At 48.9% G+C, this 20,150-nt stretch overlaps 1 protein-coding gene across 4 annotated transcripts in view; it reads left to right on the top strand.

Annotated features, from left to right (window-relative positions):
* TTC28 (tetratricopeptide repeat domain 28) overlaps nt 1–18,927 on the top strand; it is a 109,455-nt gene extending 90,528 nt beyond the window's left edge. For all 4 annotated transcript variants that reach the window (XM_053959631.1, XM_053959632.1, XM_053959633.1 and 1 more), the window contains 9 exons: nt 2,704–2,848; nt 3,843–4,022; nt 5,076–5,796; nt 7,480–7,604; nt 8,662–8,893; nt 9,310–9,386; nt 12,220–12,349; nt 12,864–12,971; nt 13,444–18,927. In XM_053959631.1, coding sequence (XP_053815606.1) covers nt 2,704–2,848; nt 3,843–4,022; nt 5,076–5,796; nt 7,480–7,604; nt 8,662–8,893; nt 9,310–9,386; nt 12,220–12,349; nt 12,864–12,971; nt 13,444–15,068 — 3,343 coding nt within the window. In that variant the 3' untranslated portion in view covers nt 15,069–18,927. The remainder of the gene's footprint in view (nt 1–2,703; nt 2,849–3,842; nt 4,023–5,075; nt 5,797–7,479; nt 7,605–8,661; nt 8,894–9,309; nt 9,387–12,219; nt 12,350–12,863; nt 12,972–13,443) is intronic.
* Nucleotides 18,928–20,150: the final 1,223 nt, after the last annotated feature.

The raw sequence follows: 20,150 nt of genomic DNA, 5'->3' as shown, positions 1-20,150 counted from the left end.
TGAGCCGTGAATTTACAGCTGGCTTGCTGACCCTGAATTCAGGGTAGGTGCTTTTAAGCAGAGAATAGTAGGATTTTTTCTCAGTTCTGCTTAGAAAAGCAAACTTGGAGGGTTGGCAGTTCACTTAGAGAACTTCTGAGAGGAAATGGACTTTGGAGGAGAAAGAAACACTGAAGGAACACTGTGGTGATCTCGGGACTGGTCACGGCTGTTTGAGCTGAGGATGCCACTGGTACAGCCACCAAGATAGCCACAGTGGTTTGTGTCTTCTTGCAGCTTCTATTTCCTCTGCTCCTTAGGTAGGGCAAGCTCATCAGCATCATTGGAGCCTTTTACTGCCCTCAGGGCCTGGAGAGCCATACAGCTGACCCTCTCCAGAGCAGAGAGATGGGGGCAGCCCAGGCAGATGGGCCAGCAGTGGCTGGGGAGTCCTGTCTGTGGTGGTTCTCTGCCATCCAGGATGCAGTGCTGCAGCTGCTGACATGCAGACCACCCTGGCAGAGAGTGCTAGCTGGGCTGTGGTTTTTTTGCAACCACTGGTATGTTCTGGAGATACTGGTGGATCCTTGAAAGGATCCACAGGGAGCTCAGATCCGGCTGTTTTCTGGAGCTTACTGCAGCTTTGTATGATGTGTGTGTCAAGGCCCTGAATGTGGATTTAGGGCTGCATCTTTAGGAAGAGTTTCTTTGAGGAAGGCTTGATGGGTATCCAGCTTTCCGAGGCTGTCAGACCCCTGCAGCACCAGCCTGACTTCCTGCCCCCTCCCAATGGCTGTGCTTGGCCACGGGGACTGTTTGACTTGTCCAAAAACCTAATTAGTGCTAAGGCAGGAGCAGCTCTGTGCTGGTTCTGGGATGAACCCTTCCTTCTGCCTGGGGCCAGCCACTCATCCTCAGCAGGCAGAGCCAGCACCTGTGAGGCTGGTGGTCAGCCAGGTCAGTCTGACCCTGTTCTCTGAGGCTTTGCTTTGTTCCTGCATCTCCAAGACAAAGGCAGGGAGCAGGGCTAAGCCCTGGCTGTTTGTGCTGTTTCTCTGCTTGCTGCAGGCCAGGCTGCCTGTACAAAGGGTTATAAATCAGCAGCACTGCAGAGTCTGAGCAGAGGCTTCCAAATGAGACATTTCGCTGTTCAGACATCAGGGGATCCTCTGCATTGCAAGAGTGAGATGAAAATCATCAGTGCACCTGGAGCCTTTTGTTGGCTTCTCCACGAGGAAAGGATGGGCTGGCCAGGGCTCCTGGTCAGCTCCACTTGCCACAAGAGATCTGTCCATCCTCCTCTGTGGGTTTATTCACTCTTTGTGTACACACACACACACACACACACACACAGAGGCGGGAGATGTGAGAGATTTATGGTGCTTCCTTGGTTTTGTTCTCATAAAAAGCAATCTGAGTGGTGAAGAAATAAATCTAGAGCTGCTTGGCTGGGAAACCCAAGATACAGGAGGGTTTTGCTGATTGGAGTAACCAAGCCCCTATTCCCTGCAGTAAATGAATGTGTAACAATCACTGAACATGGGCTGTGGGGCTGGCAAGTGCTGCCTGCTGGCAACAAGCCACTCAGGGAGGATCAGGGCACAAGGTCCTGGGGACCACCGGGACATCCCTGCACATATTTTCTTTCCTGATCTGATGTTAAAATCTGTGCTTCATAAAGCTGAACCCTGCAGTGAAGTGGGACAGATGAGTGTGAGGGGAGCACACAGTGCCAAGCCTGTGCTGATCCCCTGTTGCACAAATCCCCCAGATGAGTTTCCAGCAGCTCTAAGCAGGAGCAGCATACTCATACTGTCACTGGAATCTCTGGGTTGGAGAGCATGGACAGTCAGACACCAGGCTTTTCTTGACCTTTTGAGGTTATTCCTATGTGCCCATAAGATGGAAATTCCTTGTGGGTGGTAAGAGCATTTTTCTCTTCAGACAACTATAGGTTTTAAGCATGATGTGAGCTGGGTCAGGAGGCTGGTTGCAGCAGCTGAGGAGAGAGAGGAAAATGCAATTTCTGAGTCTGTGGTTGGTATGTACCAGAAATGGCTGGGGTATGTCCCAGGCCTCCCTACCTTTCCTTTGAGGTCCACCTGCTAAAATATTTTGGAAAGTTACCTTTTCCACGTAAAATGGTTGTTCATGGCCCCAAGCCAAGGATAACATTTCTGGGGAGCACAGCTGCTGGACTAGTGAGCCCAGAATGGGGCAACTTCATTTCCTCAGCAGGCAGACACTTGTGGCTGCTGGTGCCAGGAGATCACGTGCAGAGCTCTGTGGGAGTATCAGAAATGGGCACCAGGTGTTGCTCAGCAGTAGCAGAAGTGCAGAATCTTGATATCTCGTGGTTTGCCTGTTGTCACATTTCCTCTGGTATCATACTAGGTCAGTGGGTGCACAACCCAAGTGCAAATCCTCCTGTGGCTGTGGTCAGTTGTCAGTGGGTCTCATGCCTGCCTGCACACAGCTGCTACCCATAGGTGTGCAGGAGCACTGGGAACAGCACTTCAGGCACTGGAGTGTGGAGAGAAACTCCATAGCAATGTCATGTGCTGTCTGCAGCTGATTCATCCTGCCATTAATGTCACTGTTCACTGAGGTGTGCGGCTGAATGGGAGACTAAAGTCCCCTGGGGGTGACAGGGCTCATGTCAGAAGTCAGGGCAGGGCAGCTCACATTCCTGCAGCTAACCTCTCCCTTGGCTTTTGCCCACAGGAGCTGTCAGAGCATGACCAGCCTGTTCAGCAGTACCATGTCTCCTGTTAAGGATGGAACATCATCACTTCCAAGGAGGCAGACTTCTTTCACCAAGCCCCCACTCCGTGCTCTCTACGACTTACTGATAGGACCCATGGAAGGAGTAAGGCTTTGCACACACAGCAAAACCCTTTCAGTGTGGGAAAACAAGAACAAACAGCTTGGGGCTGGTTTCTGAAGCATGGTATTTTCACAGAACAGTCTGGGTTGGGAGGAGTCTTAGTGACCACCTAGAGACAAAGATCAAGTCCTGCTTACTTTTTTGTTTTGTTTTGTTTTGTTTTTTCTTTGTTTTTGTTTTTTTTTCTTCCCTTTTTTTTTTTTGTTTTTTTTTTTTTTTTGTTTTTTTTTTTTTTTTTTTTTTTTGTTTTGTTTTTTGTGTGGGCTGACAGTGTTTAAGCTGGAGCAAATTGCAGTGTTTTGAATTTACTCTTTCCTGGAGTGAAAACAAATTAGTTTTATGATATACTAGATGTATAAATTTCCACAGTTACATGGGACCAGGAGCAGTTGCCACATTTTGTGCCCAGCTGCATGTTCCCTATTGACTAATCCCTCTGCTTCACTTCCATCCATAAGATGCTTCCTGGTTAGATGTTTTGCTGACTCTGGGTTGATGATGATGTCAAGTGTCTGGAAGTGCAGGCCATGGACACAATCTGTCTGTAGATGGTTCACTCTTCAGAGGAAATGGCTTTTTAGAAATCCAGTATCAGAAGGAGTATTCTCTGACAAAGGCTAAGGTGATGACAATACGGAGAAGGCACAGGTGGTTGGGGTTAGCCAAGATTTCAGGCTGGAGCAGAAGGAGCTGCAGTAGCAGGGTGAGGCTGAGCCCCTCGGGGGCTGAGGCCAGGGTGATGACCCAGAGTGGACAGGTCAGTGCCCTCAGTGCTCACTTACCCCGTGGAACTGGCTGGGCACAGGTGAGCAGCAGTCCAGCTGCACAGGACGTGCTCATCCGTCACACAGAGCGTGGTGCTGATGTGGGTGTTTCCAAACCTGACTCGGGGTCAGAGTAGAGCCTGATGCTTGGGAAGTGCAGGTGGGGACACAGGTGGAGTGAAAGGACCAAACTAATTCTCTCTCCTTTTCAGGGTTTGATGCATTCCAGTGGGCCTGTTGGCCGCCACCGTCAGCTGATCCTGGTTCTGGAGGGAGAACTGTACCTCATTCCTTTTGCTCTCCTGAAGGGCAGTTCCTCCAACGAGTACCTCTACGAGCGCTTCAGCCTCATTGCAGTGCCGTCCATCCAGTCACTGAATCCCAGCTCCAAGGTCTGACACTGCTTTTGAAAGCTCTCCTGTGGGTGCAGGTCCTGGTACACGCTCACAAAGCAGCAGCTCTGTCCTGCTGTGCCAGGCACAAGAACAGAAACCACAGTCAGGCCACCCTGGGTCTGAGGAGCATGCTGAGCACCACAGCTCTGAAGTAGGTTCTGATGTAGTTCCTGCAGCACACAATCACAGCCCCAGGCATGCCAGGATGAAGGGATTGGATCATTTGGATATCCTCCTCTAAAGGATTGCATGTGCTGGGTGTGGAACTACATGGCAGACTACAGAGATGTAGGTGTCTGTGATCTGTGCTGAGCTTCCTTGCCAAGCTGACTGTCCTGGCACATTGCTGGTATGTTCACCTCCATTTTAGCATTCTGAGTGGGGAAGACTGCTAATGTCTCAGGACACCAAAGCTATGAGGGAAAGCAAATCCCACAGGTAAATCCTGCAGAAGTATCTTCATGCTGAGGTTTGGCAGCAGCATTTCTAATGCCCAGGTCTCTGGGAGAATGCACCAAGTCACATTTGCTCTTGCTGGGCAGTGTTTTGTGGCACATCTTGGTTTGCCCTTGGTTAAGCACAGTTAGTGGAACAGCAGAAGGGTCTGAATTTTGTCAGCATTACTGCTATTCCATTCAGTATCAGCTGCCTGCAGCACCTGCTGCTGGCAGTGCTGACACTGATCTTGGAAATACAGGTATGAGGAACCACTTAGTGAGTGATTGCAGGTGGTGTTCCAGGAATGTGAGAACCTGGAATCTTCTTTATGTTTTTAGCTCTGCTGCAGCCATCAAAGGAACCTGGGCTATATATGTTCTTTCTATTCTTACCTTTTTGTCTACCCAAGATCTGGGGATATAAGTCTTGACCAGACTCAAACAGAGGTGTTCCTTAGAACAGTTAAACAGAAGAAACTAAAGAAATGCACTCTTCCTGTAATTATGACAACCAGACTTATGTTTAGAGCCAAAGGGACAGGATATTTTTATTACCAGCACCATAAAAACCAGATTTTTGAAACCCATTTTCTCTTTCTCTTTCTCTGTCTAGTCCCATGTGAGGAAGAATACTCCTGCTTACTCCAGTTCTACCTCAATGGCAGCTGTGATAGGAAATCCCAAGCTCCCTTCAGCAGTTATGGACAGGTGGCTGTGGGGACCTATGCCCTCTGCAGAAGAGGAAGCATATATGGTATCTGAGTTACTTGGCTGCCAGCCCTTAGTTGGCAGTTCATCAACAAAAGAGAGAGTCATGAGTGCCCTCACTCAGGCAGAATGTGTCCATTTTGCAACCCACGTGTCCTGGAAACTGGCTGCTTTGGTCTTGACACCCAACACTGACAGCAACCCAGCCAGCAGCAAGAGTTCCTTTGGGAATCCCTACACAATCCCAGAATCTCTTAGGATGCAGGATGATGCCAGTGATGTGGAGAGCATCTCAGACTGCCCTCCTCTCCAGGAGTTCCTGCTTACAGCGGCTGATGTGCTGGATCTGCGTCTTCCTGTCAAGCTGGTGGTTCTTGGCTCTTACCAGGAGTCCAACAGCAAAGTCACTTCTGATGGAGTCATTGGCTTGACAAGAGCATTCCTGGCTGCTGGGGCTCAATGTGTCCTTGTGTCACTCTGGCCCATTCCTGTGGCTGCTTCCAAAATGTTTGTGCACGCCTTCTATTCCTCTCTCTTAAATGGGATGAAAGCCAGCGCAGCCCTGGGAGAAGCAATGAAAACCGTGCAGAGCAGCAAGCAGTTCTCCCATCCAGCCAACTGGGCAGGTAGGAAGAGTCTTCTGGACAAATCAGATGGGGTTTCTAGGGAGCTGCCAAACTATATGAGCTAAGCAAGGAGCAGTGCTAGCAGATAATTGGGAGCAGCGTGTGCCCTGTGCTTTCCTGGAATTCAGCCCCTGTGTCTCAGACTCTGATTCAGCTGAGTGTGGCTGAATGTCAGTGTCACAGGACTCATCAGCATTTCACTGGGCACAGTAGGTGGGTATGGATTGGGTGTAATTAGAAGCAGTTGTGAGGTGAATTGTGTTTCGTGACTGGAAAGAAATACAGTGCAGTACAACAACTCATTCTCTGTGTTTGAAATCTCCAGGCTCACGCTTCCTGTGTCCATGGGATGGAGTCAGCTGAAGCACACATATAGACTTTTCAATGGAAAATTTAGTGACATTTCAATAGGAGGCAGGAGAAGTTCTGCTAGAAGCAGCAGCAGCAGCAAGTAGCTGTGATTTCTGTGACATAAGCCTTGTAGGGCTTATTGCTTTGGTCCTTTTAGGAGAAAGGTTACCCTTGCTTCCACTGGGAATGTTTCAGCAGTGTCAGCTCCTTGTGCAGTGCTGCTGCTTGCTCCCTCTCAATTAGATCTGTACTTTGAGATATGGAATGACAAAGTCTTGGAGTTCAGCAGTGCTGTGACAGGAATATGTACAGATAACCTAATTTTTCTTCCTGGCATGAGGCCTGGTTTTTGAAAGCTGCAGGCATTCCCCAAATTGATTTTTGCACAAGCAGCAGAAGCATGTTATTTAGCCCAGGAAACTGTGGTGAATATGGCTCTGGTGTGAACTGCATATGGCTGGAGGAGCGGGAACTTGTTAAAATGAGTCAGGCTGACAGGGATTTCAGGCATGTTGAGTCCAGCATTAGGATGTGGTTCAGGTAGTACCAGCTGTGAGCTGAGTTCAGGTTACGGTCCACAGTCCAGTTGGGATTTTATTTTCCTTCCAAGATTTTTCTGTCTCAAAAGAAAAGAGCACTAAAAAGCCCCAAAAGTAACCACTTCCCAGGCAGAAAAGAAAGACTGTGGACACGGTGCTTGGCATTGCCAGCAAGCAGAGGCTTTCAGCTGCTCAGGCTGTCTGAGTACTGCCCCTTCCATGGCACTGTGCAAGTTCATCCCACACAGTCCCCGACTTCCACCGCTGACCCTTGGCACCGAGTCTTGGACAGAGCACCAGAGGCAGGAGCAGCTGCATCCTCACTGCATGAGTGAGAAGGGAAATGTAGAGCTCCTTGTGCTGGCATCTGGGGAGTCTGGCATTGAATGGGGCATGAGCCAGGACAGGTTTCTGACCAGGACAGTGAAAACTTTTCATGTTCAGAGTTCTGTTTTATGACCGCTGTTGGCATGTGTTGATTTCTGTGGCTGGAGAGGAGACCTGGAGCATGCCTGGACAAGTTTAGCTGCAATCCAGTGGTTTTCTGCTTGCTTGAACAGGAAGATGCTATTGATTTAATAGCAGGGGACAGTAAGAAGTATCTAGAAACTTTCTGGAAGTTCAGTCTGCATGACTGGGCAGGGAGTGGGCAGCAGCTCTGAGAAAAGAATGTCCTTGTGCAGGGTACAGTGAACCATCATTCACTGGTCTGAGGACAGAGGACATCTGTGTCTGGTTTGAGTATTTCCCATAAAAACAGGAGGTTGACTGTCTCTCATTCTGAATCCTGCAGGCTTCATGCTTATTGGGAGTGATATGAAGCTGAACAGCCCTTCTTCACTGGTAGGACAAGCCCTGACTGAGATCCTGCAGCACCCTGAAAGGGCCCGGGATGCTCTGCGTGTGCTCCTTCATCTGGTAAGGGAAAGGAAGCGCCGTCACAGCCACGAGTGGCACCACAGCCCATCTAGTGCTGAGACACCCTCACCTGAGGGCACGAGTGGATCCCTGAGTGGAGCAGCAGCCACTCCCTTATGTGCAGCCACTCCCACTTGAAAACATATACATATACACCTTCATTCCCCCCCTCCCCTGCTATGATGTATCCTCTTGCAAAACTCCGGGTCAGTGTGGAAAGATTTGGACACTTAAGGGAGTGTTCAGTGCAAAAAGAGGCAAAGTAAGCAAAATCTTAGGTTGTATTGTGACAGAATCTTCCCCAGACCCATCTGGTTTGCATTAGCTGTTGAGTTGGGTTTCTGCTTAAGGGGTAAGCATTGGGATTAATTGTTTATACAGGGAAATAGCTACGAACATGGCAGTCATGGAAACACAGAGCACAGTCACTGCTGTCTGCGTATCTGGAAGATAAGAGGCCCTTCTGTCCCCATCTGTGCCACCAGTCTGTCCTGGGGAACAGCGGGACTGGAGCCAACTGCCAGGTGGCTGGAATGATCACTCATGACTTCTAATACTTTTCTTCCCAATGCATCATCTGTGGTTTCACAGGAGTGTGAAGTATCCACAGAATGATGGAAACCTGTGAATATTGCTGGTCTTCCCAGTTGCTGGGGTTTGTGGACACTCATCTTTCTTTCCTATTTGCCGTGTGGCTGCAGGCTCTTTGTCTGGTAATAAGCAGTCTGGAACCCCAAGGTGAATCATCTTTAGGGAGAAATGCAGCTGCCAGGATTACAGGAAACTATCCCAAACAAACTGCTACTTCATTTCTTGTGACATTCTTGTTTCCCAGCGTCCCAGAGAATATTGACACTCATCACTGTGATGTTGCACCTGTGAATGCTGAGTTACTGAAGCTTCTCTTTCCAAGGCACTAATGTCCTCTTGTGTGAGACAGGCCAGGATCAATCTTGGATTTGCTGTCTCCCAGCCTGCTGTTCCAGTCTCTTCTCTGTGTAAAAAGAGGCAGTCAGCAAGAGCATCTTGTACAATAAGCTGTGTCATTTCCCCACAGGTGGAGAAATCATTGCAGCGAATCCAGAATGGGCAGCACAACTCCATGTACACCTCCCAGCAGAGTGTGGAGAATAAAGTTGGTGGCATTCCAGGCTGGCAGGCACTCCTCACAGCAGTGGGATTTCGGTTGGACCCACCAGCCAGCGGCCTCCCAGCAGCAGTGTTCTTCCCAACCTCGGACCCTGGGGACCGGCTGCAGCAGTGCAGCACCACCATCCAATCCCTCCTAGGTGAGAGGAGGCAGCTGTGGGCCCTGACCAGGCAGCCATCAGCCTTTCACACCTTTCTGTGATGTCAGCATGTGAAACAGGGATGTTTTACATCAATGAAATCAATGTGTTGGACTGGGAAGAAGTTCTAAAAGTAAATGTTAACTGAAAATTTTGCCACAGATGAGAATCATTTGCTGCTGGGTCGGGTAAGCGTGATGTGACTGTTCCTCTCTCCCAGCTCTCAGTCAGGAAACCTGTCATCAGATGCAAAGTGGGAAGACCTTTTGCTTTGTGGGAATTGCTGCTGCTTCCAGAGCTGTCCAGTGATGTGGGGAAGAGGTTTTAGGAATTAGCCGAGTGTGTGTTCTTTTCAGGCTGGTTGCATTTCTTGCAGTCAAGAAACAGATACAGATGTTTCTGCTGATGTTTTTCAGGTTTGCCTAACCCTGCACTTCAGGCACTTTGTAAACTTATCACAGCTTCAGAAACAGGAGAACAGCTTATCAACAGGGTGAGTTGGGAGGTTTTCCTCCAGTACCAGGTTCCAAATTGTTCTTCCCAGGTCAGTAAATTCAGAAATATGCAGAATGGTTGATGCCCTGGTTTATCAACCCAGAGCTTGCTAGGAGACTTAAGGGTCAAAATTCTAATCTTGTTTGTGTGAATGAAAGTGTGTGTTCAGAAGGAAAATATGCAAGTGGGTTACTGGGCTGCATGGCCCTGGGACTCCCTGTTCAGTGACAAGTGAAAACATGATCCCTACAGCAGCGTGGGGGAATTGAGTGACAAACCCCTCATTGCTGTTTGGCCATCCTGCCTAGGCCCACGTTGGCTGCTCATTGCCCACTCTATTTACTGAAATCCCAAGGTCTGTCAGAAAACTCCCTGAACCTGTGCTGCTCCTGTGTGTGCTCACAGCTCCAGGGAAAGGATTTCTGGTCTTTAGGAGAAGGGCAGTGCTACCTGTGGTGATGGGACTTCTCCCTGCTCCCCTCAGCCTCCTTCACACTCTTCCCTCTGCTGTCTCTGGAGCATGCCTAGCCTAACCTGACCTTTCTCTGTGCCACCAGCCTGGCTGCTTTCCATTCCATGGTTCTTACTGTGCTGAGTGCTCCTGTAATGAGGTTTCTCTTCATCATTTGCCTGCTTTAGTACATGGACACACTCACACAGGGAATGGGCCTATATCTCACTGTCTTTCCCTTTTCCCCATGCAGAAGCATTCCAGGCAATACTGTGGTGGGGAGCTGGGATTGGTTCTCTGTGGTGTTGGGCTGCCCTTCCTTCGGTCACATGGGGTCTGCAGAAAAAGCCAGAGAAGAGCCCCAGCCTCTCTGTAACCTGCTGAGCAGCTCTGGCAGCCCACTGGGATGAGTCTGCTCCAAGGAAAGGGTTCCTGTTAGGATTCTGTTAGGATCTGCAGCAGAGTTTGAGATGTTCCCAATGCCCTTGGTGACCAATGTCCTTGGTGGTGTTTTGCCTTTTGCCTTGGCTCTCATCAGTGCCTGAGATGTGTGTGGTTAACTTCAGGGTTACCTCCCTCATGTGTGAAGAGGACAGGACAACATTCCCATGGCTCAAAATGCCTTAGAGTGCTAATGAGGTGGCTTCATGATTGCTGCCCTGCCTCAGATAATTAAATTGCCCAAGGAAAAACATTCAGCTGGCTGTGCACAAGTAAGAAAAGACACACTCACCCTTTCCTCGCTGCCCCACAGAGTAAATACTGGCAGGGATATTGCAAGTTTTCTTCCATAGCCCAGACCCCTGGCAGAATTCCCTTTTGCACCAGTCTATCCTGTTACATGTTGGTTTTCAACAGCTTTCCCCTCCATTGTGTGATTGCTTTTTTCCTCTTCTGCCTCTTGGCAGTTCATGGTGTGAGCAGCTGGGGCTCTGCCTGTCCCAGAGGAAAGCAGACTTTGTTCCAGACAGAAGCAGGATGTCAGACATTTCAGTCACTGGGTGCTGATGGTTGGTTTTCCTGAGTGGGTCACCAGCATCACAGGGGAGTGGGTGCTCTTGGCATTAGTGAAGCAGCAAGGTGGGTGCCTGAGCAGCTGCACTGGATAGAAAATGCTTATTTTGAGTGCAAAAGAGAAGACAGGAGCCACAAAAGACAGAACTTCAGACTGCTGCATGTGCAAGGAAAAGTTAGGGATTTCTGCCTGCACTGAGCGCCAGTACTGTGTCCCAGAGGAAACAAGAGAAGGGCTGTTTTATGTTCAGCCTCCTGCCAGAGTGTGGGTTGGCCTGAGTGTCTGCCTGCTAAGTGTCTGAGCTGTCATGAGCTGGGCACTCCCAGATTCCAGCTGCCTGTTCCCATGCTGTTGGATTCACAGCTCAGGCCATTCCCATTGCTCCCTTCTTTCTCTGGACAGAGCATCGTGCAGTCAGGGTGCTGGCTCGCACAGGGATGTGTCCCTGCAAGGTTCCTCAGCACAGGCACTTTGTAGCACAGAGTAACCCATGTTCTTTTCTCCTCTTTTCCTTTCTTGTTGCCTGCTGCCCGAAGGCTGTTAAAAATGTGGTGGCAATGGTGAGTATGATGTGCACGGGGTGACACTGTGGTGCAGGGTGCAGCGCCGGGGTCGCTGCAGACCCGTGCCCTGTGCTGCACCGTGTCTGCACCCGCTCTCAGGCCTGGGATTTGCTCCACAGAGCCACTGTGGAAAAAGGCCTGTGTAAGCTTTTGTGGGTTGTGAGAGATGGGTGGTCCTGAGGTTAGCTGGTCCCTGATTAATGGCTTTTCATCCTTGCTGCCCTGGGTGTGTTGGTGAATTACACGGGATCCTGGCATCTTAATTTGTGTCAGATCTTCATAAACACATTTTCTCTCTAGCTTGCTACTCCTGTCCCTTGGGCACAGTTGAGAAACTTCTTTCCTGGAGGCCATGGAGATATTAGGAAAGTGCTCCATGGTTTCATATGACTTGTTCTGCCCAGTTAATGAGTTTCTTAGGATTTGCATAAGGAGTATGGCTCAGTCATGGAATGGGCTTAAGTATATTTCTGTGAGCAGCCCCAGAGTATCTCTTTCCTTTTCTTTCCCTTCACAGATGTTCCTGCTGTGCTTCCTTCTTGCTCAGTTTCCACTGGCCACCCCCCAGCCCTCACCCCTGGCCTGTCCCTGCCTTTGCTTCTGTTCCAGTCTGTCTGATGTTGCTGTCCCTGAACTGTCCTTCTTCCCAGACCTTCCCATCTCACTGCTCTGTTCAGGAGCAGCAGCTGAACTGGGTGTCCAGGGAAAGGGTTTCCAGAGGGCATTGCTTTTATCTGTGGCTGTAAGAGAAGCAGTGATGTGACTCGTAAGGAATGGCTAATGTCTGTATTGCTGTCTTCAGCTGCATCAAGTCCTGGTTCAACTTCAAGCAGGCGAGAAGGAGCAAGATTTCCCTTCTGCACCAATCCAGGTCTCCATCAGTGTCCAGCTCTGGAGGCTGCCGGGCTGTCATGAGTTTCTGGCAGCTCTAGGTAGGATAGCATTTCTTTCTGTTGTCTCCGTAAACTCATTGCTGGTGTCTCATGTGAGGGCTTGAAACACTGATAAGACCCACAGCTTCCCATTTGTCTGCCTCCTGCAGCCCAGCCTGCATTTGCCAAATTCTAAGGTCTGTGCTCTTCAGCTCAACTTCCGTGAGAAAACCTGGAATTAATGGTAAATTGTTTGGCATGTAGGACATTGTCCCCTGAGATGTGTTTGGTATATAATTTCCTGACAACTCCAAGTAATTTGCAGCTACAGAAGTGTTGACAGGAGTGATTTGTTAACGAGTGTGTGTGCTTCCAGTCCAGCACCACAAAGCTCCCAACACCTGGAGGTGTGCTAAACAGTAAAAATAAACTGCACATGAGAGGTGAAGTCATCCTTCCAAGGGTGCTGCAGGCTGTCATACCTCTCTGTTCTGTGTTATAACTGAGATTTCTCTTATTTGAGACAGAGGGTCTTTCTATGAGCTGTAATTTTCTGTTCCGTGTCCCACTACAGGTTTTGACCTTTGTGAAGTTGGCCAAGAGGAGGTCATTCTGAAAACTGGGAAACAAGCTACCAGGAGGACCATGCACTTTGCTCTACAATCCTTGCTGGCACTTTTTGGTAAAGCTGCTCAGTGTGTTTTTGCTCTTGTGTCATCTGATGATTTGATCAGAATGGCTTCTGCTGAAATCTCACACTTGCATCACTGCAGAGGTCACACACGTGTCACACAGACCAGATGTGATACAGAGACTGGAGTAAATGTTATTTGTGTATGGGAAAGACTTGTCTGAGCAGAAGCTGGAGATAGAGTCCAGCGACTGGAGGACATATAATTCATTCTTTGTATTGAGATATAAAATGATAATGAACTGACAACTTCCATCTAGGATATTTGGACATAGGTTCTTGCCTGGGCCGTGCTCTTCTTTTTCCTTACCTAAGTATTTGTTGGTTGTTCTGAGGTAGCAGAGCCTGAGGGCATGTTTTGTACCATTTTCTCTTAATTCTGATAGAATGTTACCTGGTTTTATTTGATTTTGTGGTGTATCTAGGAGCATGTTTGTACATACGGTTGTCTTTTCTTTTTCAGATTCTACAGAGCTGCCCAAGCGCCTTAGCCTGGACAGTTCCTCATCACTGGAGTCACTGGCTTCTGCTCAGTCTGTTTCCAACCCTGTACCCCAGTATCAAAACCCTCCATTCTCTCCTACCTGTCCAGACAGCATTGCCTCAGATGCCATTTCTGTGTACAGCCTGAGCTCCATTGCTTCTTCCATGAGCTTTGTTTCCAAGCCAGAGAACATGCTGGATGGGGCAGGACACAGAGGGCGGCAGGATTATGAGAGGCCCAAGAATATCTATCCACACAAGTCTGCAGCTCAGAGCCAGCTGTCACCACAAGCCACTGCAGCCAGCAAAGATGAGGAAGAGTATGAAGGTTTCTCTATAATCAGCAATGAGCCTTTGGCCAGTTACCAAGAAAACATAAAACCAAGATTTTCCCCTGATCACAAACAGCCCAAAACTAGTCAGAACGGAGGCATTAAAGCATCCATCAACTCCAAAGGGAGCATAAGTACGCCAAATTCTCCTGTTAAAATGACTCTTATCCCAAGCCCAAATTCACCTTTCCAAAAAGTTGGGAAACTTGCAAGTTCTGATACTGGGGAATCTGACCAGTCTAGCACTGAGACTGACAGCACCGTCAAATCCCAGGAGGACAGTAATCCAAAGCTTGATCCACAAGAGTTGGCCCAAAAAATTCTGGAGGAAACTCAGAGTCACCTCCTTGCTGTTGAACGTCTTCAGAGAAGCAGCAGCCAGATCAGCAAGAGCAACAGCTCGGAGGATGGGGCTCCCAGCCCGGGCGGCGTGTCCGCGTTCCGCTCCTCGGAGACCAGCGCCTTCAGCCGCCCGCTCAGCTCCAGCCAGAGGAACCAGTCTTCTTCACCTCTTGCAATCAAACCAAAGCCTCCAACGAGGAGTTCATCCCTTCAGAAGGTCAGCTCTGGCTATAACAGCCCCACAACGTCGGAGATGTCAAACAGAGAAGGCACAGGCCAGTACAGTGGGCAGCCATCTCCAGGTTGTGATTCACATGGGTCCCTAACTGAGCAGCCTCCCTTTAAACTCAAGTACCCCAGCTCTCCTTATAGTGCTCACATTTCTAAATCACCCAGAAATATCTCTCCGAGCTCAGGGCATCAGTCCCCTGGTGGCAGCACTCCATCTCCTGCTCTTTCTTATTCCTCAGCTGGTTCTGCTCGCTCAAGCCCAGCTGATGCCCCAGACATAGACAAATTAAAATTGGCTGCCATTGATGAAAAAGTGCAAGCAATTCACAACTTAAAGATGTTCTGGCAAAGCACTCCCCACCACTCTACTGGTCCACTAAAGATTCTCCGAGGAGCTCCTGGAACAATGACTTCTAAGAAAGATGTCCTCAGCTTGCTTAATTTATCACCACGGCACAGCAAAGAAGAAAGTGCAGAGAAGCTGGAACTGAAGGACCTGTCTATTGGGCAACACCTTTCTGCTTCACCACAGAAGATCCCTCCAAATGGACACAGATGCCCTGAAAGCACAAATGCCATGACATCAGCTCATTCCTCACCTGGCAACACTCTGGGAGCTGTGCGTCCCCTCAGGCTGCCAGCTGGGAACGGGTATAAATTTTTGTCACCAGGAAGATTTTTCCCTTCCTCCAAATGTTGAAATGTCCCAAGTACCAGCTGATGACTTACAGTCTTGTTGAAGTATTTGCTTCTGCCCACTTGCCTTTACCAAAACAGAACCAGTAGCTAAGCAGCCGTGGTCATGCCCTCAGCTGGCAGTGCCCAGGGATGGGACAGGCTGGCCTGCTGTCACTGTGGGGGCACACGGCCTCACACACATGGGTTTTTGTTTCCCTTATCAGGACCTTGGCCAGACTCACCTGATAACAGCTCCTTTGTCGTATTCAGTATTTGCAGCAGCAGGTGCAAAGCATCTGGTTTTCTGCTCATTAAATACTGGCTTTTAAGCCACCTCCTCGTATTTCTTAACCAGAAAGTTTTACAGATGGGTTTTTGTACAGAAATTACACATATCAGGGGTTGGAGAGGAGGCAGAACATCTGTGTACCACAAAGAGCATAGGTACAAGTCTCTGCCTGGAGAAAGATGAGCCATTTACTCGACTGCTTTCAAAGGCTGACAGAGGAGAAGACCACATGCCTCTAGATACCTCTGCCAGGTTGGCCAAACCAGAAACTGCTGTCAGTAAAACTCCATAGCAGCAGGATCTGGCATTTCTGTTGCATCATTTAGAGACTGGTGAAACAAAGACAAGAGGAGAGAGGTGCCCCATTCTAAAATCTGCATCTCAGGTAACTTTTTTGGAGGGAAAGCCCTCAGATGAGACTTTGCTGGTTGGTCTGCTCAAAGGAAATGTTTGGGGGCTAACAAACCAGGCGAGCCTGTGTGTGTGGTAGTGAGTGTGTGTCAGAGAGACGAGTTCTGGTTTTATTGAGTGCTCTGGTCTCTCTGGCACACCACATTGTGAAGGTGAACTTTTTATCCTGGCAAGTTTTGGGTAGTACTTACATCTCTGCTCAGTGAGCACAGAAAAGGATAGCAGATGCTGCAGCTCAGAACATTATTTTGCAGTTCCACAGCAGGCAAGATTGTGACATCAGTGTGTGCGATTCAGACAACACCTGACCAAAAAAATCCCTCCTTGATCCTGCTAAATCATTGCCAGGCCTCAGCGCAGGCAGGTCTGTGAACCTTTTCCCTGCTGTGGAGGCAGGTTTCCTTTGGAGCAGGTGTGGAAACAAGTTTCATTTGGAAACATGCCAGTGTCAGCAGCTGTTGGTGCAGCTGGAGGCAGAACACGGGGCAGCAAGCGGAGGGGCTGGATGCAGAACCTGAGTGCCCTCTGACACGTGGAGGAAAGGCGACCAAGAGCACCCCCAGGGCAATACAGTCAGCTTCCCTAGGCTAGGTGGGGTTTAGGAGTTAGGGGCAGGCTGGAGATGGTTTCTAGGTGGCTGTGGAATGCAGTGATGTGATCAGGATCCCAGTGATTGTTTACATGCACTGAGGCCGTGGGCATGCGGCAGCATCGACCCCGCCACGTGAGCTCAGATCCGCGCAAGGTATTCACAGGCTGTGAAGTCAGAGCACTGTATCACCAAGGATTTTGGTGTCTATTCTGCACTCCCAGAATTGGCTGAGTGACTGAAGGCTAATCACTTCACCTCTCCGTGCCTCGTCTTCCCTTTCTATCTAAATGGGGATAGTAATACTTACCTACCTACCTCACAGAGGTGTTGTGAGGCTGAATTCATTAGGCCCTGAGTTTTAGCTGGATCTGAAGTCAACTTCCAGTCTTGCAGCTGAATGGAGAGTGCAGGCAGCTCTGTGGACATACCAGAGGTATGTTGCTGATGCAGAGAATTGTACTTAGCATGGCTGGATGCTCTTGTTGTAAATGTGGATCTGATAATTTGTGATTTTCTAAGAGATCTTGGAGGAAAAGCATGATAGCAGGGCAGAGAATTCAGTTCTGATATGGAAACATGAGAATGCTTAGGCTCAGCTAAGGCATAATCAGATGCGTGCCGTGAGAATATTCTAGAGTCTGCTGGTTTCAGGAGAATGTTTTCCTTTTCATTGTGGCAAGAAATGAACACAAGCACTAAAGGCAAAGGATTCTGGGCTGGGTTGTTACAGCCAGCTAACAAGGGAGGGGGGATCACCAAAGTTTTCAGTGCAGAGAGAAAGAGTAGTTACCTACTCATACACAATGTAGCAGAACAGTTGAGTTAAGCTGTTCAACTCATTATGATGCAAGTTATTTGTCTGTACATGACATCTTCCTGTGATGGTTTGGTGCTAAACATCACCTTCGTGTCATTTGGCAGGAAAAATTAGAATAGTGGGCCAAAATGAGTCAGCACAGTGTCTGCCCCTTGTGGAGACAGAGATGCTGTTGATCATGCCACTTACTGTGGTCACAGGACTGCTGAGAGACTTCATGTGACCTGCTCTGTTTCTAACCAGCATAAACTTTTTGAAACGACATCCCAGGAACACCCAGGATGGAAGTGGGCAGCTTTTTGTTTATAGCAACAGCAAATACTCCCTGTAGTGCTGCATAACATGCCAGAAAATAAGCCTCTTTGTTGTAGTTTACTTCCATAACTAAAGGATCTTTTAACTTGTAGAAATTCTATGCTGCCATTTTGTTACAACCCATTTCTGTGCTCCAGCAGGTTTCATGCTGGCTTAAAGCTTTCAGACAGAGCTAAATCGGGGTGGGGGGTGTGGGGGAGTGGTTCTTCTGTTGTTGTTTTTAAGGAGGGGGGAGCATTAGAAGCAGGGAAGGGTTCAGATGTAGAGCAAGTTCAGTATTTGGGGAATTTGATGTTGTATAAATATGGAAGGTGAGTGTCACTAGAACAAGTCTTTTGGGAAATAGGTCTCCGTTGACTTGGCACAGGTCACTTCCATTGGCTTGCCGGGAGCCATGAAATGCATGCTTACTCGTGGCTGGGAGACACTGCACACCTTGTCCCTCACTCCTCCGCCTCCTGAATGAGAAACAACCCCTTTGTGAGGAAAAAAAAGAGTTTTATCAGGTTTGCCCAATACGTGGAGAAATTCAGGAAATGAAAATCACATGTTCTCCATTTGCTATTAGAATTCCCTCTGTGGGTTTAATGCATTTGTCGTTGTTGTATTTGTGCATGGTACAAGTGACAACACTGCATAATACAGTGAGCAATAACAATTAGGTATTAACCACTTTCACATTAAACCTGCCACATGCAACCGTTCCCCAGGGCCACAGAATGTTTTAGTTTTGCCCTGTACGTTTTACTGTGTGAGATTTCAGATTTTTTATTGACTGTCTTTAGCTCCAACTAAATGGGGAACAGTAAACAACCCCTGTGATCAAAATCTATTTTAATTTCATTTTGTTGGTTAGCCTGTACCTCTGGCCTGATATTGGTTTTCCTTCTGTTTAATCATACCTTACTGAAACAAGGAAAAAGCATTGAGGGGGTGCTACACCCATGCATATCACTCTAGGCCATGTTTTCTTTCATTAGGGCAAGCTCGTTCTGTGAACATCTCTTCCAAGTTGCAGAACGGATCCAGGGGCACAGAGGTGTCTGTGATTCTGTTAGGAAGCATTGGTAGTTTCAGCTGGATGGTGATAATGGGTTTGAGCAGTTTCGGGTTCTTTGCATTGCCATGCTGCCCAGCAGGGCTGCACGTGTGTGTGGACACTCGTCCCCTCAGCTGCAGAAGAGCACTGGAGACAGTGACCCAGAGAGGATGGTCAGCAGAGGCTTCCCAGCAGCAGCCCTTCAGCACTCGCTCTCCCTACGTGCAGTGTTAGCCATGTTTGGCCTCTATGGACTTTCTTTGTAAATTAAAACTCTGTTTCCAGACAGCATTAAACTTTTTATATTATGAAATTTACCATGTAAAAAGATTTTCATATTTTTATTGAAATTGCTAAGGCATTTGGCCTTTTCTTCTTTGTGATTTCAGTGTCTATTAAAGCATGAGTTCTCTCAGTGCCTCAGTCTCTTGATCTGGAAAGGATGCTGAGGATGGGGGGTTGTTGGCTCGCTGCTCTCTGCCCACACCCAGCTCCTGTGTGACCACATCCTGTGGCTGAAACTCAAGGCAGCTCTCCTCAAGCTCCCTCTGGAAGTTCCCTCCCCTTTGTGTGCAGTGCAGTGTTCCTGTTACCTGTTAGTGCTCATTGAAAATTGCTTTTCCTCCTCCTGACAGTGCTGGGAGCGCCAGTATTTGCTCCTGTCTCTTGTAGCAGAGGACTCGCAGGGCTGGGAGGAGCTCTGAGGGTTGTGAGAGAGCCCGGTGCTAAAGGGATGAGAGATTCTCCCCATACCGATGCCAGCTGGAACTTGATGGGTTAAATCTTCCTTCTGCCCCCACGTGAAAGGTGCTCTTGTACTTCGGGGAAGTTGGAGACACATGAAACTAAACACCCAGAGCAGCCAGGGGCCGCTGGCAGCGCTGGTTCTGCCGCAGGCTGAGCTTGGGCTGCAGCCCTGCCACGAGGAGCAGCTCCTGGGGCAGCGTTCCCTCCTCCAGAGGGGCTGTGGTGGAGCTGGGCTCAAGTGGTTTGTCTGGGGTCAGCGGGATGTGGCTGCTTGTGACACTCGTGTGTGGCAGGATGCAGCTGTAAACAGAGGCTTTGGGGAGCGAGCAAACACCAGACAAATGTTGTCCATATGGGGAAGGAGCAGCAGCAGGGACTGCACGCTGCCAGCGTTTGAAAAACCAAATAAAGGAAAATCCCGAACGCTTGGGGAAACGGAGATTTACAACCCGCTCCAGCTGTGCCCCTGATCACTGCTGCTCCTCACAGCCCGAGCCAGGGCAGGCCTGAGTCACCACTCAAGGACTTCCATGGAAAGAGGTGTCCACAGGAAGAGCCTGCCAGGGGTTTACAGCCTTTTATGTGGGGGAGGAGAGCTTGGCAACACTGAATTTTATCAGATTTCTGTCCTTTGTGTAAATGCCTCGTTGGTTCTGGCTCCTGGGAAGAGGAAATGTGGGGGACGATGGCTTCTCCAGGGAAAGGGGAGCCAGGGGGGCACAGAGAGGGTCAGGGGTCACCTCTGGGGAAAAGGATGCACCACTGGAACACAAAGTGTGGAGCTTGTGGTTGTTATTTTCTTTCCAGTTTACCTGGTTTTATGTTTGTGTGTGCATTTCAAACAGAGGGAAAACAAAAGTCTGCTGGCTGTGGAAAACATCTGGGGATAAAAAT

Source organism: Vidua chalybeata, chromosome 18 (assembly GCF_026979565.1).
Source record: "Vidua chalybeata isolate OUT-0048 chromosome 18, bVidCha1 merged haplotype, whole genome shotgun sequence".
In the NCBI taxonomy this organism is placed as follows: domain Eukaryota; kingdom Metazoa; phylum Chordata; class Aves; order Passeriformes; family Viduidae; genus Vidua; species Vidua chalybeata.
This window is presented reverse-complemented; position numbering and strand designations above follow the sequence as displayed.